At 36.2% G+C, this 16,957-nt stretch overlaps 2 protein-coding genes across 4 annotated transcripts in view; one reads left to right on the top strand and one right to left on the bottom strand.

The window, feature by feature from the left end:
• Positions 1–312: 312 nt before the first annotated feature.
• LOC149134441 (uncharacterized) lies at positions 313–12,166 on the bottom strand. 2 transcript variants are annotated; one of them, XM_089356644.1, is made up of 4 exons: positions 12,033–12,166; positions 7,710–7,839; positions 1,537–1,626; positions 313–428 (listed from the first exon to the last, which is right to left on the bottom strand). In XM_089356644.1, the coding sequence occupies exons 2-4, from the start codon at positions 7,809–7,811 to the stop codon at positions 372–374; spliced, it is 249 nt and encodes an 82-aa protein (XP_089212770.1). In that variant the 5' UTR covers positions 7,812–7,839; positions 12,033–12,166; the 3' UTR covers positions 313–371. The 2 variants fall into 2 exon arrangements, with proteins under 2 accessions (XP_089212770.1, XP_089212772.1); XM_089356646.1 differs by having other exon boundaries at positions 11,615–12,036.
• Positions 12,167–12,247: 81 nt separating this feature from the next.
• The window catches only part of LOC106877892 (uncharacterized), a 47,844-nt gene continuing 43,134 nt past the window's right edge, over positions 12,248–16,957 (top strand). For both annotated transcript variants that reach the window (XM_089356643.1, XM_089356642.1), the window contains exon 1: positions 12,248–12,383. In XM_089356643.1, coding sequence (XP_089212769.1) covers positions 12,264–12,383 — 120 coding nt within the window. In that variant the 5' untranslated portion in view covers positions 12,248–12,263. The remainder of the gene's footprint in view (positions 12,384–16,957) is intronic.

Here is a 16,957-nt window from a genome sequence, read left to right as displayed (position 1 = left end):
CCCTTTTGTTTTTTTCAAATCGATGTTAGGGAATTTTAAAGCTATTTTTGCACAGAGAGTCACTAAGTAAGGGATTTCGTGTTGGTGTATTGTACTGACATGAAACAAGGTAGATAACTCAGCTTAAGCATCATTGACTGACAAACCAGCCTCTTCACATGGACGTATCCAGCTTTAAAAATAATTTCTGCAAAGCAAGATTTGGAAAGTGCCCAATCACATTAACGACAATGAAATTAATTTTGAACAATAATTATTTCTTGTGAGTAAGATACACGATAATTCTGAACAATAATGACAATGAACAATGTATGTGAATATAAATATTTACTCCATTAATGCAAAATTCTATTACATTTAGTGAAGTGTAACTAAGATTCTTCTGAAGTAGCATGACATTCTTCAATCTTGGGAATACTTTCCAGACCCTGAAAAAGGAAGAAAGAAAAGACGATTTTAAAACATGGCAAATTACAAAACAAAATAAAACAATGGGAAAGTTAAGTCATATATCTAATAATTTGATATTGCTTTTTCTTGCTAAATATCTATTTTCAGTTAGCTTTTTAATAGTTCATGCGCTTAACCATTGACACTCCATCAGTCACAAGCTCGACAAATGAGTATCACATGATTTGAATGAAAATCAGAAAATGTGTAGATATGAAATTTGCTCTTCGCTTCTTCTCCATAACCAGACTGATCCATTTCTCGACCATATTGTAACTTGTGTTGAAAAGTGAATTCTGTACGATAATAAAAAATGTTCTTTGCACTGGTTGGACCAAAATGAAGCACCGAAAACCTTCCCTAAACCTGAGCACTTGCGAAAAAAAAAAAAAAAAAAAGATATGGTGACTGTTTGGAGGTGTACTGCTGTACTCATTCCCTATAACTTTTTAAAACCCAGAAAAACCATTACTGAAGAAACATTGCCATGAAATTGCTAAAATGAATGAAAAACTGCCACTCTTCGATCTCAGACTGGTCAACAGAAGAGGGCTAATCATTTTTCATGACAATGCTCAACCACATGTTTCACTAATGATGCTCCAGAAGTTGAGGGAACTTGGCTATGAAGTTCTTCCCCACCCAGCTTATTCCCCAGACCTTTCTCCTACTGACTACCACCTTTTCAAGCACCTTGATGGTTTCCTGCTAGAGAAGGAGTACAAAAATCAAATGCTGAAAGTGCATTGAAAAAGTTTACCAGCTCCAGAACTTCAGATTTTTAGGTTACTGGAATTAATAAACTTGTAACTTGTTGGCAAAAATGTGTTGATTGTAATGGTACTTAATTAGATGAATAAAATTTCTGCATTGTTGAAATATATTGTGATGAATTTTATGTTTCAAAACGTTGCCTACTTTTTACTCAGCCTGATATTTATATGCTTAAAGCATTATATAATTACATTTTTAACTTTATTGATTTATTTCACAACACGTATCTTATAGGAGTTATAGAACACAATCTTCTTGAACATCTTGTTAACTATTAGCAAAACAGCTAAGAATATAAATAATATTATTTACCCTGGGCTTATATTCACTGCCAGTAATTGTTCTGTCCCTTAAGTAGAACATATAGTCTAATTGTGATGCATCCCAGTCTCGACAGTGAACCTACAAATATATAAAATATGACAAGAATGAAATCATCAAGAGATGTAACTCACCTAAGTTACAATGCAAAACTAATAATCTTTGAAGCCACCTTCATGATTATATCTCCCCTTTGCATGCTGGTAAAGCTGAAAAACATCATCACAGTGTAAATCAGTTCTTATTTAGAGTTATTACCCTCTTATGTCAGAGGACTACACCTCAAATAGATGGTTCATTTCTGGCATGGTTCCTATGGCTGGATGTCTCTTCCTATCACAAACCACAATGTATTAAAAGTCCTGAGCACATTACAAGATAGAAATTACTGATCTCTCAGCTGGTTTCTGTGGTTTACTTCCCAAGTCAATACTGATCCAGATCTTTAATCAAGAAAGGAGATGGACTTGACATTCTAGCCAAGACCTTCTCATTTTTTTCCAGGCAAAAATGTATCAGGGATTACATTATTCAGTGCCTACTTTTAAGAATGGGAGTATGATCTGAAAGTGACTGGGGTGCTATTTTTAGAATATCAAGTAATCACATAAAAGCTTCCTGACTGGTTTGTCTCTCAGTTAGTAGCCCAACAAATGTATCATGCTGTGACAGTTATATTCATGTGCTCTTTTTTTTCTATTTTTCTTCTCCAGTTTTTCTAAGAAGAATAAAAGATATTTTCTTTTTCCTATTTCCTGAGTGTTAACCTTATACATTGTTTTTTTTCTTCTATATCTTTTTGCACCAATACCTTACCAACTAGGACATGTAGTACTCATGTGTTTCTGGGCATAACACTAAATGTATTCCAGTTTAACTTGAGTGATGGAAATATGTAACTAATCTGGTACTGTTATATAATACAAATAGGTATCCTATTCAGGTCAAGGCTTATCTCTCTTCCACTAAACATCATGAAACCAAAGTTATGCACTCTTCTCAAGACATCTATGGGGCAGTTATAGTAATTCAAATTTACATGTAAATTGCAGGGTTGTCTCAATGGAGACTGCAGTAGCAAGGGCTCACAACTAATGTTTATTTTCTATCAATGGCACCACCAGAACAGAAGGATATCTATCAGTCCAGTCATTTAAGACAATTAGCTAGAAAGAAAAAAAGTTCATAGCATGTCAGTTTTCAAAAACAACATTATAACTTCCAAGTGATATTTAAACCAATGGAATGATATATCCTTCTCTATATTTTATGGTAAAATGACTGACAGGAAAGGTGCTTAGTGCCAAGTCAACACTATCATGCACTCAAATATGTATTTGAATAAGATTTAGTAGCATTCTGCTGAACAAGCAACCACAGAGAAGCTCTCACATAAATCTTGCATTTAACTGTTAGACAATATTCGAATGACCACCCCAGACTGTAATATGGTTTGAATATAATTAAATCTTTTAAAAATTTAATATTTAAACTACTGGTGAGGAGTTGGTTTGTGTCCTATCATTAATAAGTACAACATCTATAATGAAGATACTTTACTATTTCTAGAACATGAAGGAGATGGAGCTTAACGTTGTAGAAGTAAGTCAACTATGATAAACATAGTTGAAATTTACAGAAAAACAAAAGACAAAGACAGGTGTATGAACAACAAGCAGGTGTATTAGTATGATAAGCATACTTCATTAGCTTGTTGTAAAAAGGTAAAGTTCATCTAGAGGCTTGGGAAAAATAACAGGAACAAACACAAATATATTCTTGTCCCCAAATCCTGCAAATGATTCCTCTAGACATTAAATATAAGATTTTTGGAGGTCTATGCAACAAAATAGTAAATTGGAGATAAACAATAGTATTCTAAGGGCCTCTGAAAACATTTTGCTTTAAATGTATATATTGGTATGTATTGCAAGAAACAAGTTTCTTTCTATAACATTTTACATAGTTCAACCTACACAAGTGAATGTGTGAAAAACAAACATGAATTTTGAAAGAAACTTCTATAAAACTAGTTTCTAAACATCGAATGGCTAGCGGGGTCCACAACAATAGTAAATCAAAGGGGATCACAGATAAAAAGTGGATGAGAATCCTTGCTCTAGAATATCACAGGAAATCATCTATAACTTGATATCAGTCATGTTTCATTCATTTTCAAATTCATCTGAGAGCACTCAACAAATTCTACGATGAATGAAACATAATTAGTTTAAATAATTACCTCCATTCTATGTTACTGAGTAATTTGCAGAAGTTTGTGATTCTTTCAGTTTTTTAAACAGTGCCCATACTGGTGGCATGTAAAAAGCACCATTCGAGCATGGCTGATGCCAGCGTCGCCTGATAGACACCCGTGCCAGTGGCATGTAAAAAACTCCATTTGAGCATTACTGATACCAGTGTCGCCTGACTGGCACCCATGCCAGTGGCATGTAAAGAGCACCATCCAAACGTGATCAATGCCAGTGCCACCTAACTGGTTCCCATGCAGGTGGCATGTAAAAAGCATCATTTGAGTGTGACCAATGCCAGTGCCGCCTGACTGGCCCATGCTGGTGGCACATAAAAAGCACCATTCAAGTGTGGTTAATGCCAGTGACACCTGACTGGCTCCTGTCCCAGTGACATGTAAAAACCACCCACTACTCTTGGAGTGGTTGGCATTAGGAAGGGCATTCAGCTGTAAGAAACCTTGCCAGATGTAAGAAACCTGATGCAGCCTCCTGGCTTACCAGTAGTCAGTCAAACTATCCAACCCATGCCAGGCATGGAAGGCGGACATTAATGGATAATGATGATGATGATATATATATATATATATATATATATATATATATATATGGGAGAATTTACGAAAAAAAACAACAACAGACGAGGACAGGTGGTGTAAATAACAAAAGGATGTATTAGTTTAACGCTCAGGAATAGAGAAAGTCTTTAATGTTTCGAACTACGCTCTTCAACAGGAAGAAATAAGGAGAAAAAAAAACAGGAGAAAAAAAATTTCCAGAAGTTCATGTTTGATGAGTAGAGACAGGATTAGCTGGTGCGACCACGTTAGCGTGTATTATATATGGGAGAATTTACGAAAAAAAACAACAACAAACGAGGACAGGTGGTGTAAACAACAAAAGGATGTATTAGTTTAACGTTCGGGAATAGAGAAAGTCTCTAACGTTTCGAGCTACGCTCTTCATAATATATATATATATATCTGTTTAGGTGGGAGATTTGAAATTTTAAATAAATATAGGGTAGTAGCTAGTCTTCAATTTAGCAAATATTTGTAAAGATTTCAAATGTTTACAATTCAAGTTATTTGCTTACTGCATCACTAATATTGTTTGAGACAATTGAGGAAATAGTAATTGCATATTACATCATCTATAGTTAAGATAATCTTTTAAGTTCTGGAAGTGATGAACCATGTGGTTTGAAAAAATATGCAAATGTTAATACTTTGTAGTTTTATTATCTTTTAAACAGGGAGAAACTAGAAGTAGTTGATAGCTTCCGCTACCTAGGTGACCAAGTTAGTAGAGGGGGGTGGATGCTCAGAGAGTGTTACTACTAGGATAAGAATAGCCTGGGAAAAGTTTATAAAGCTTCTACCCCTACTGGTGACAAAGGGCCTCTCACTCAGTGTGAAAGGTAGATTGTATGATGCATGTGTGCGAACTGCAATGCTTCACGGCAGTGAAACATGGTCCGTGACTGCAGAGGATATGCATAGGCTCGATAGGAATGAAGCCAGCATGATCTGCTGGATGTGTAATATTAGTGTGCACACACGGCAGAGTGTAAGCACTCTGAGAGAAATGTTGGATATAAGAAGCATTGGATGTGGTGTGCAAGAGAGACGTTTCCACTAGTATGGTCATGTACTAGAAATGTGTGAAAAAGTGGCACTCCCAAAGTGTTGAAGGAATCCAGGGTAGAGGTAGACAAAGGAAGACATGGGATGAGGTGGTCAAGCATGACCTTCGAACATTGGGCCTCACAGAGGCAATGATGAAAGACCGAGACCTCTGGAGACATGCTGTGACTGTGAAGACCCGGCAAATAAAGTGAGTTCACAGCTATATCCTACACCAGTTTCACATAACCAGCCCCAGCCCATTCAAAAGTACCTTGGATCGTAGGATGACCTGTTGTGCTTACCTTGGATCATAGGGCGACCTGCTGTGCTTGAGGAGACCTACTGAGTCAAGTACATCAACATCAAAATAAAAGTCAAATGAAAATTGTAGTTGTGATACCCGTGCTGGTGGCATGTAAAAAGCATGAACCGATCGTGGCCATTGGCAGCTCCCTCTGGCGCCTGTGCCGGTGGCACGTAAAAAGCACCCACTACACTCACGGAGTGGTTGGCGTTAGGAAGGGCATCCAGCTGTAGAAACATTGCCAGATCAGAATGGAGCCTGGTGCAGCCGCCTGACTTCCCAGACCTCGGTCAAACCATCCAACCCATGCTAGCATGCAAAACCGACGTTAAACGATGATGATGATGAGTTTTAATTTAGCTTTAATCATAGCAAAGTTTTATAATAATAGTTAATTACAAGTATACTTTTATTAGTTACCATTTATGAATTTATAGTTTTTACAAGTTACTGTTAAGTTTACAGTAGAGCTTGTAAGGGTATATTAAGCTTGTAAGGGTATATTAAGCTTGAAAGTGTATATTATAGCTTGTAAGGGTATATTAAGAGTATGTAGTGTTTTTATTATTAACTTTTGAATTATGAAATAATGTATTGCACTCATAATTATTGTATTATTCATTAAATTCAATAGTGTTTTTGTTTTTGAGAGAATTGAAATAAAGTTTTCACGTTCTGCTATTATAGTAGTAACCATTCAAGCGTGGTCAATGTCAATGCCACCTGACTGGCTCCAGTCCCGGTGACACATAAAAAGCACCCACTACACTCTCGGATTGGTTGGCATTATTATTTGTATGGACTTAAAGATTGCTTGCTATTTAGTATATAATTTAGTTATTGTAGGTTTACTATTAATACTGATACAGATGTACACAGATTTATGTGTTTCGTGTTGTAGTTTAATCCTGCCTATATTTGATTGAATACTGTTGTACATAGGGTAAATGTGTTTGAAAGTTGTGTGTTTTGTTTTTTGGTATGTTTGTTCCCGAACTGCACTTCTTTTAGTGCTGTTGACACTGCTGGATTGAATGATACTGCCTAGGCATTGGAACCATAAGGATATCCATAGGGCAGCTGATGATGGAGGTATGCTGGATTGTTGGTATAGCTGTTTGTATATATGTGGAATAGTGTTATAACACATCCTTTTGATATATATAAATATATATATATCATCATCATCGTTTAACGTCCGCTTTCCATGCTAGCATGTGTTGGACGATTTGACTGAGGACTGGCAAGCCAGAAGGCTGCACCAGGCTCCAATCTGATCTGGCAGAGTTTCTACAGCTGGATGCCCTTCCTAATGCAAACCACTCCAAGAGTGTAGTGGGTGCTTGTATGTGCCACTGGCACGAGGGCCAGTCACACAGTACTGGCAACAGGCACGCTCAAAAAGGTGTTTTTTATGTGCCACCTGCATGGGAGCCAGTCCAGCGGCACCGGAAATGACCTCATATATATATATGAGTAAAATTTAGCTTCTATTTGCAGATTGAGCACCACAGAAAAAGTCTCAGCTAAACCTTGCAGTTAACAGTGATCTAATATTCCAGTGACCATGCCAAACTGGAATATAGTTCAAACATTATTATATCTTTTCAAGATTTGATACATCATATAGCATTCATTCAATTTTAGGTATATGAAAGACAGGGCTTTCCAGGAAATTGCTAAGAATATAGAATTTTACAAAGGGTGATGCTTTGAATCATTGAATATACTCATACTGCCAAAAATGTCTATTTTTAACCAACTGTTGGCTTGTTATGGATGGACCAGCCTCATCACATAATAATGTATATTTGATCAGCATTTATGCTGCCTCTGTCCTTCTATATGTGACAAAATGTAGATGGTAGCTGTGATGAGACACAAATTTAGTAAAGAACTCAATAACTGCAGATGTTGAATATAACGTAATAAAGTGATAATGAAAAAACAAAAACAATGAAATTAATCTCTGTGCATTACCTTTCTGTTTCTGAATGCCCAGTTTAGAACACAATTTCCTAAATTTGGTATGGCCAGAAGACCAACAACAATTCCAAAACTAGGAATAATTTCGTACCACATATTGCTATTTCTTTGGTCTTTCAGTGATCTAAACAAACAAATAAAATTTAAATTTAGAGATGACAAGAATTCATATTTTTCTTCTTCACCCAGAACATATTTCTTATAAACTATCTGCATTAACCCCCTTGATAGTCACTCCTTGTTATGGTGGAGGAGTTTGCATGGATCAATGTCTCTTGAGAGCTACCCTTGGGGGCAAGGTCAAGGACGCAGGCTCAGACTAAGTGTGACCAACTACCAAAGAACCCAATGGTAGAACAAGCAAATGATGACTACAACAGATCTCAGCGCTTGAACCAGTGGATGAATAGGGCTACACAAGACAGACAAATTACAGATGGCACCACTCAAAACTAAACCAGGTCAGCAGTAGTCTATTGCAGTTTCTATAACTGGATCCTATTTGTCTCATTCCATATGTGTTGCAGAAGGTCATAAAACCAAGTGTGTGGGTCACTTCCTGGCAAGCTGAGGTCCACCTTAAACAAATCCATGCCACAGACACTTTCTTTCTTCTCCTCTATATTAACAAAGAGCCACTGCCAGAGAACTGTAACAAAATCTTCAGAAAGTGTTTTAAGTAGCACCTGAGGCAGAACTTGAGAAAGAAGGCAAAGAGTGTAGAAAGAAGTACAGTTCTCAAGAAAATTCCATGTAAAGTAGTTGTCATTTAGCCGAATAGTCCACCATTGATAGAGTAGACCTATGATTAAGATACTTCAACTGTGACCAAACCATCGTTTTGTGTATCTAGAGCAATGGAGCAGAGATCAGAAAAATAAGCATTTCAGAATAGCAAGACAAAAGAGAATTAAGATGTTACTAAAAATAGTATAAGGGATGATAGCAATGCACTTGCTCTCACTAACACTGAAAAGAAAGAGGCAGGGAAGTGCTACTATGAAAGGATGGAGAATGCACAGGAGAGAGAGACTACTGCAAGTAGGCTCAACAGAGGGACTGGCTATCAAAGTTGACAGTAATGTGGTAGATAGGTCAACTATGGATATGAAGGCAGAGAAAGCAACTGATCCATAGCAATCATTACTGGTATGCATAGAATATCTTGTGAAATAGGATGGAGGTTACTCACTCGAAATTTCAGCCAGGTAATACAAGAAGACACATACACAATGACTGACATAGCAACACAATTGCAGACTGCTACAAGGGCAAAAAAGAGGCACAAGAGTTAACTAGAGAGAAATGCTAGAGTTCAATATAAGGAGTTATGTTGGAAAAGGATGGATATAGGAAGTATAAAGGGAAATAGAACAAAAATAAAAATACATGTAAGATGTTAAAAGTTGCAGTTCCATTATCCAAAAAAAGTGTTGTGTAGAATGGGTAGAACTGCTTCCTGTCTATGGTGTATAGATTCCGATAGGAGTTCATATTTTGTAATTACAAATGGATAGTGTGGAGACCCCTTTGAATGAACAGCACATGGAATTTATGTCTCCTAACACCAACCACTTTACAGAGTATATTGGGTGCTTTTCACATAACACCATCACTTACAGAGTCACCAAGTACTTTGCATGACAAAACCCTTCAAGTGGGAAGGGTGAGTAGTATTGAGGGAGGGTGGTTTTGTGCCAGTCAAAAGGTTTAAAGGTATAGAGGGACAGAGACAGGTGTCTTGCTGTAAAGCAGATACATAGATACCCCAGCTGAAAAAGAATAGAGTGCAATTTAGAGAATAAGATAAAGAAAGTGATAATGAGAGAGATTCTGGTAAAGAAGGGTTATTGTTGGAGACAGTAGGTGGAAGAAGATAATAGAAATGGAAGTGGTTTGGGGTGAGGGGAAGAAAGGCAACTAAAGAAGCCAGAGAATGTAGTATGTGCCTATTCATCTCTCAGGTGGAAGAGAAGTGATGGGTGTTAGGAAAGGAAATGATTGATGCAATAAAGCAGATGGAAGTGGGGGTGGTGTGAGGCCTCCTCATAGACAAGCATTACTAAAGTGGTTTTAAGATATCAATTTTGCTGTGGTAAGCATATCTTCTTGAGTACAGCAAGGCATCAGATATCTTGGTCCTTTGTCAACTCCTTTACAAGGCTCAGAGATCAGCCTTCAATACTTCTTCCCATGTCTTACTGAATCTCCCCTCTTTCACAAGTTCCATCCACTTTCAGTGATTGGTACTTCTTTATGCAACTGTCGTCATCCATACACATCACAAGACCAAACCAGTGCAGTTTTCTCTCATGCACACTACATCTAATTCCTCTTAGGCGTAACTTTACTCTCGATACAATAGTGCTCTGTTGCACAAGTACACTGACATTGCACATCTGCAGAGCATACTCACTTCATTCCTCTCTAGTCTTTGAATGTCTTCTGCATTCAGGGCCCACGTCTCACTATCATATAGCATTGCAGTTCATACACATTCATCATACAATCTTACTTTCATTCAGGGAGATAGACTTTTGGTTGCCAACAGTGGTAAAAACTCTCTAAACTTCCTCTAACCTATTCTTATTCCAGCAATTACATTTTTGGTACATCCTCCTGTATTACTAATTTGGTTATCTAAGTAGCATAAATTATCCACTATCTGTAGAGAACCTCCAGAGCATTTGAGAAAATCAATTTTTGTGTATCTGTATTTTCCATGGCTCCTGTGCATCTTCCACTACAAATACTTTCTTTGTTAACCTCCCTACTATTCCATTGCACCTCTTGTGTGTCCTTAGCTTGCACTGAGTACACTAAATGAAATTCTTGCCTATACCCTTCTTAGATATCAAGCAGGATCCATTTTCTTGCTTACTAGGACCTAGGTCTTTTCTAGGTTAACTTTAAGGCCCTTCAATTCTAGGTTTTGCTTTCATACCTGGAATTTCTTTTCTAGTTCTATTACAGATTCAGCTATGAGAGTAAGATCATCAGCATATAGTAGTTCCCATGGAGAGCCAGACTTAAATTTCACTGCAATGGCCAGGAGGATGATGACGAATGGGAGGAGGCTGAGGACCAAGCCTTGGTGATCACCTATTTGTGCACTAAATTCATCACTGTGCTCATCGCTATGGGGCTAACATATTTCAAAGTAAATTACTTTCTAAATAATTTAGGTTACGTGGACGGAATACAAGATATATGCAGTGATGGAGATGGCTGAGCTTCGTTCGATGATGTGGATTCAATTGTTCAGTCAAATGCATTACTTGCCCGTGAATTAAAGTGTAGATGGTTGAGCATACCACAAACACTTGCAACCTTAACATAATTCTCAGACAGAATCAGCGTGACATAGTGATAAAGTTGTGAACTTTTGAATTACAGGGAGCTGGTGTCACGAAAAAGCTTCCGGTACACTCTGTAAACTGGTGGGTGTTAGGACAGGCATCCAAACGTAGAAACCGTGCCGAAACACAATGGAGCCTGGTGCTCCAAACCGTTCAACCCATGCCAGTTTGGAGAACGGACGTTCATTGACGATGATGATGATACAAGTTTTCATCTACCAGATTTCACTGACAAGGCTAAAAAAAAAAAAAAATTGCCCAAGATGCCGAGCAGTGTGACAGAACATAAGATCTCATTGTTGCAAAGCGGACTTCTTAACTATTGAGCTATGCAACTCTTAAGGCGCGATGTATCATTCACCTTCACTCTCTGACCTTTTCTAGTCTGTATATATTCTATCAAGAGTACATGTTTACATTAAATAAAATATTTGGTGGCGATTTCTAGTTTAAACGAAAGATCGCCAAATATCTATGTTGGTTGTTATTTCCACAAGTTAGCTTGTAACAAAATACGGAAATTAAAGAAATTATTTTTACCAGTAGAATTAGAGTGTCAAACAAAATGCCTTGCACTATTTATTTACACTCATTACGATCTAACTTAAAATCACAGCAAGATCATCTGTCATCCAGCCTTCTGGAGTCGACAAAGCAAAGTAATTGTCAAGTAGTAGGTTCTCATAAAATATCTGGCCCTGCGCCTCAATTAGAAATTATATTATTAAAATCGAAGGTTGGTGGAGGAGAGCACCACCCTATATGCTGCACAGTATTTAGTGTACCGACAACAATGTAGGTTATTTAATATTCAATGCAGTTAAAAATATATTACTAGCAAATAACTGAATAGATAACACAATGAGATTTCACTGTCTCATTAAAAGAACACCTATTTAAGTTAAATATATTTCAAAATTACAGAATAATTAAACGAAAGGAAAACAAAACAACATACCCACAGCGGTGACCTTAGGCAGACAAAACTTCCGGTTGTTCGGGTTGAAGTATATTTTAATTTCATAAACAAGTTTTAAAATATTTCATATAGATATCATTGTTATGTACAATATATATTCTAATGATTTTTAATCTAAAAAATTTTCTTTAATATTTTGCTTGTGCATTTTTAAATTAGAATATTTGTGATGCGAGTTCCTGCCCGTATCTCCCAAAGTATGATTTACAAATGACGGCCAGAATACGTAGATCGAGTCAGGACTCTAAGTGTGAACATAAACAATCGAAAATGGTGGAGAAGAAGTGTATAGAGGAACGGAAAAAAGACAGAGATCAAGCTCCTACTAAGGTAAGTTATTTATAGGTTTATAATTAATATTTACTAAGCAAATATCTCCCCTGAAACTATTGTCGTCACTTAAGACGCAGTCGATCAACAGATTTCATAGTTAAAACAACGAGTGGTGGTCGTTGGTTTGTGCTGGCAGTTACCTCTATATGGAAATGCTTGAGCAATTACACATATAACTTCTGTAAAACTCATTGCTGTTATCTAGTATATTAAGTCTAGTATATTACTAGTTAAAATTTATCTGAACAAATTAGTTGTTATTGTTGTTTAATCAACAGTCAACCCTGATTGATTCAGATCTACAACCAAGATACATTCCGACTAAGACAGTCATGTCTTTTTATCTTTAGTCTACTTTATCTAATGTCTATATATATATATATATATATATATATATATATGTTTAGTTCCTTAGTTTTCTTTGAATTTAACTAATTTTGGATCGCATTGAAAACGTCGTAATTTCAGTGATGTTTTCTATATTTAAATATGTTGACATAACAGAAAGGAGCATTTTAAAACTAAAGATGTGATTTTCTCTATCCTTATTTTTGTTGTCTAATACTCTGTTTCACAGTTCTTCTAAATATTTGGGTCTACTTATATACGAGTAATTACCTTGGATATGTATTCTACTTGCATTTATTGGATTCTGATTGTTTGATATAGTTAGTTAAATTGTTTTAAAACTCAGTGCTTTATCGATATCTGCTGTGATTTTAAAATCTCCTTTTCTTCTTAATATATACTATATACATATATAAATTAGGCTGAATGATATTTAAGGAATATTAGTTGACTATTTCTACAGATATGACGGTTATATAGTTGACCCCGTTTAGCTATAGCGGTTAAAATACTTTTAGTTGCAAATGTCTTATCTCAAACGTTTTCATTTGACACGCTTGTGTTGTGCATGTATATATCTATCGATTTAGATGTATGTATAGAGACAATGATGTAAATAAACAAGTAAGGCTGTTTGGATCTGATATACAAAATATCAATACATGTAAATAGAAAGAAAGCAAAGACTGAAAATTTTCAGACGATGAATATTCAGGCATAAATATATAGATATATATTAACAGAGCAAACTTACACAGAGTACAAAAGACAGAAAAATAAAGGAGAGAAGACATGGTGTTACCTAATGTCTTCGGTAAAGGTTTCGGGTGATGTTTAAAATCATTTAAGCACTAGTTTTCTATATTGAGAACCTCTGGATCTTATCTGTTGAATTTCTCTCTGTCCGTATCTATCTATCTATCTATCTATCTATCTATCTATCCATTCATCCATCCATCCATCGTGTATGTGTGTGTGTATATGTATGTATATATATATATATATATATATATATATATATATGTCGGCGGTAAAGCATAGATCCGAAAAAGAAGCACACTCTAAGTTAAAGAGCAGTATATAATATAAATAAAGTTAGATAAGGCTTTTGGGATTTGATGATACGCCTTTAAGCTAAACGTTTTATGGACGTGAAACCCAGGTTAATCAGAAACTTATCTAACTTTAATGAGTGGCTGTGTGGTAAGTAGCTTGCTTACCAACCACATGGTTCTGGGTTCAGTCCCACTGCGTGGCACCTTAGGCAAGTGTCTTCTACTATAACCTCGGGCCGACCAAAGCCTTGTGAGTGGATTTGGTAGACGGAGACTGAAAGAAGCCCGTCGTATATATGTATATGTATGTGTGTGTATATGTTTGTGTGTCTGTGTTTGTCCCACCAACATCGCTTGAGAACCGATGCTGGTGTTTACGACCCCGTAACTTAGCGGTTCGGCAAAAGAGACCGAAAGAATAAGCACTAGGCTTACAAAGAATAAGTCCTGGGGTCGATTTGCTCGACTAAAAGGCGGTACTCCAGCATGACCGCAGTGAAATGACTGAAACAAGTAAAAGAGTAAAAGAGAGTATATAGTAATAATTAATGAAAGAAACAGAAGATAGATTTGGGACTAGTCTTTATTTAGTTCGATGATCATTTCGACTCGTCCTGTAACTGTCTGTTATGGGTAGTATTTTGTGCTTCTAATTGTGTTGCACCAGTCTGTGCAGTTTGTATCATAACCTAGATACAGCAGGACATCTCAGTAAGTATACACACACACACACTATAGATAGATAGATAGATAGATACGGAAAGAGAGAAATTCAACAGATGAGATCCAGAGATTTTCAATATAAAAAACTAGCGCTTAAATGATTTTAAACATCACCTGAAACTTTTCTGAATCTTGCCCATTGAGTGAAGGTGGTTTAATACAGTTTTTTGAGCACAATCCATCTGCTCCACCAATTCTCTGGTCATTTGACGTGGATTTTTGTGAAGAAGTTGATTTGATTACTCTTCATTGAACTCAATTGTTGACCAGTGTGTGATCTGTCCTTGAGGTCAAAATTCCCATTTTTGAAGTGCGGAAACCGGGTTTACAAATAAAAGTACATAAGGAATTTGAGAATAAACATAAACTTACAGCTGTTTTGGCCTAGCGTTGGCATGCCCCATTCTATCCAAATAGCGGATGAAATGCTGAAATGGGGGTACATGCACGATTCGCTAGGCCTCTTCAGAGATTCACAAAAAATTCCATACAAATATACAGTAAGAGATAAAAATGAAATAGAAATAAAAATAAAAATAAGGGTACAGCAAGAGTAAAATAAAAAATAAATAAATGAAAAATGAAAATATAACATATAAAAATATAAGGCACATAAAAAGCCTACAAACAGTACATGAGGTCATACAAATAGTTATAGACATTCCAATATCTAAGTCCGTGTGCATAACCATACTTAGATGTTCAATGATTCAGGATCATATATATATATGTGAGTACACATGTGTACATATCCATCTATCCCCTCACACATACATATACATATACAAATATGTATACACAGCTGTAAGTATATGTTTATTCTCAAATTCCTTATGTACTTTTATTTGTAAACCCAGTTGTGAATATAACATGGTTTGTCATAAACACTTGTACTTTGTGGTTTTTTTTGTCACTTTAGTTACAAATTAAGTTAATTAATTCAATGGGATACACTGTCTGCAAGTCCGGTACAGCATATTGTCCTCCATTTTCTAATTGCTATATAAATTTAGGGTAAAACAACCCCTCTTTTTACCCACACCCACTTATTACACTTGGTATAACACTAGTGTAACAATAATTGGGTACCCTCCCAGCAGCACATGGGATAGATACTATCCCTTAGTGGGTTGAATCCTCAACCCCTAACTCTCTTGCATTATATATATATATATATATATATGTATATTTGAAGAAAAACAACAAAAATGTATTAGGTTATAGCAGTAGGCACGTTTCCTACAAGCTTCATTTATTTATGTAGTGAGAACACCACATAAGATGTGCAATGAAAATGTACTCCTCAACTGCATAATGGAAGTTCATTTCAGAAAGTCATTTTGTAGATGTGTGCAAATACATGAGTAGGAGATGAAGAGAATACCATCTTGACTGGGCTGTTAGTCAACAGTCTAGTGAACTGAACAGGAATTTAATTTCTATATATTCTATTTGTTCTTCTTTCTAGAAGGAGGGGTCAGATAGCAGTAATTTCAATTTAAAGGAAGGTAGGTTAGGTAGTAAGGGAAGGCAGGTTAGGGGTAAAACAAGCAAGAGAAAAGAGAGAGAAGAAAAAAAGATGAATATAAAAATAAAAATAAAAATGGAAGGACAATACCCTAAGGAATGGCTAGAGGAAATTTAAGATAAGGGAATTTTGATTTTTAAAAATATTTTTCAATATTTTAGATTGTTGTATTATTCTAAATACACAGGCTTGAATAGTTATATTCTTAGTAATTTCCTTTGATTCTTCAATATCTTGACCTAAATTCCCTTACCTTAAATTTTCTCTTGCCACTCCTTAGGGTATTGTCCTTCCATTTTTATTTTTATTTTTATATTTGTTTTTTTTTTCTTCTCTCTCTTTTCTCTTGCTTGTTTTACCCCTAACCTGCCTTCCCTTACTACCTAACCTACCTTCCTCTAAATTGAAATTACTGCTATCTGACCCCTCCTTCTAGAAAGAAGAACAAATAGAATATATAGAAATTAAATTCCTGTTTGGTTCACTAGACTGTTGATTAACAGCCCAGTCAAGATGGTATTTTCTTCATCTCCTACTCTTGTATTTGCATACATTTACAAAATGACTCTCTGAAATGAGCTCCCATTATGCAGCTGAGGAGTACATTTTCATTGCACATCTTATGTGGTGTTCTCACTACATAAATAAATGACTGGCTTCCGTGCAGGTAGCATATAAAACACCTTTTGAGTTTGGTCGTTGCCCCAACTGCCTGACTGGCCCTTGTGCTGGTGGCATGTAAAAAGCACCCACTATGCTCTCTGAGTGTTTGGCATTAGGAAAGGCATCCAGCTGCAGAAACTCTGCCAGATCAGATTGAGCCTGGTGCAGTCTCTGGCTCACTAGTCCTCAGTCAAACCGTCCAACCCATGCCAGCATGGAAAGCGGACATTAAACGATGATGATGATGATATATA

Source organism: Octopus bimaculoides, chromosome 8, assembly GCF_046866305.1.
Source record: "Octopus bimaculoides isolate indiv1 chromosome 8, ASM4686630v1, whole genome shotgun sequence".
Lineage (NCBI taxonomy): Eukaryota > Metazoa > Mollusca > Cephalopoda > Octopoda > Octopodidae > Octopus > Octopus bimaculoides.
Note: the sequence above shows the minus strand (reverse complement) of the source record. Positions and strands in the feature narration are given on the sequence as shown.

Excerpts from the sequence above, each read along its gene's own strand:
- LOC149134441 (XM_089356644.1), bottom strand. The coding sequence starts at position 7,811 with ATGTGGTACGAAATTATTCCTAGTTTTGGAATTGTTGTTGGTCTTCTG. Across the intron at positions 1,627-7,709 it reads GGGCATTCAGAAACAGAAAG|GTTCACTGTCGAGACTGGGA; the intron begins GTAATGCACAGA and ends ATATATTTGTAG. Across the intron at positions 429-1,536 it reads GCAGTGAATATAAGCCCAGG|GGTCTGGAAAGTATTCCCAA; the intron begins GTAAATAATATT and ends TTCCTTTTTCAG.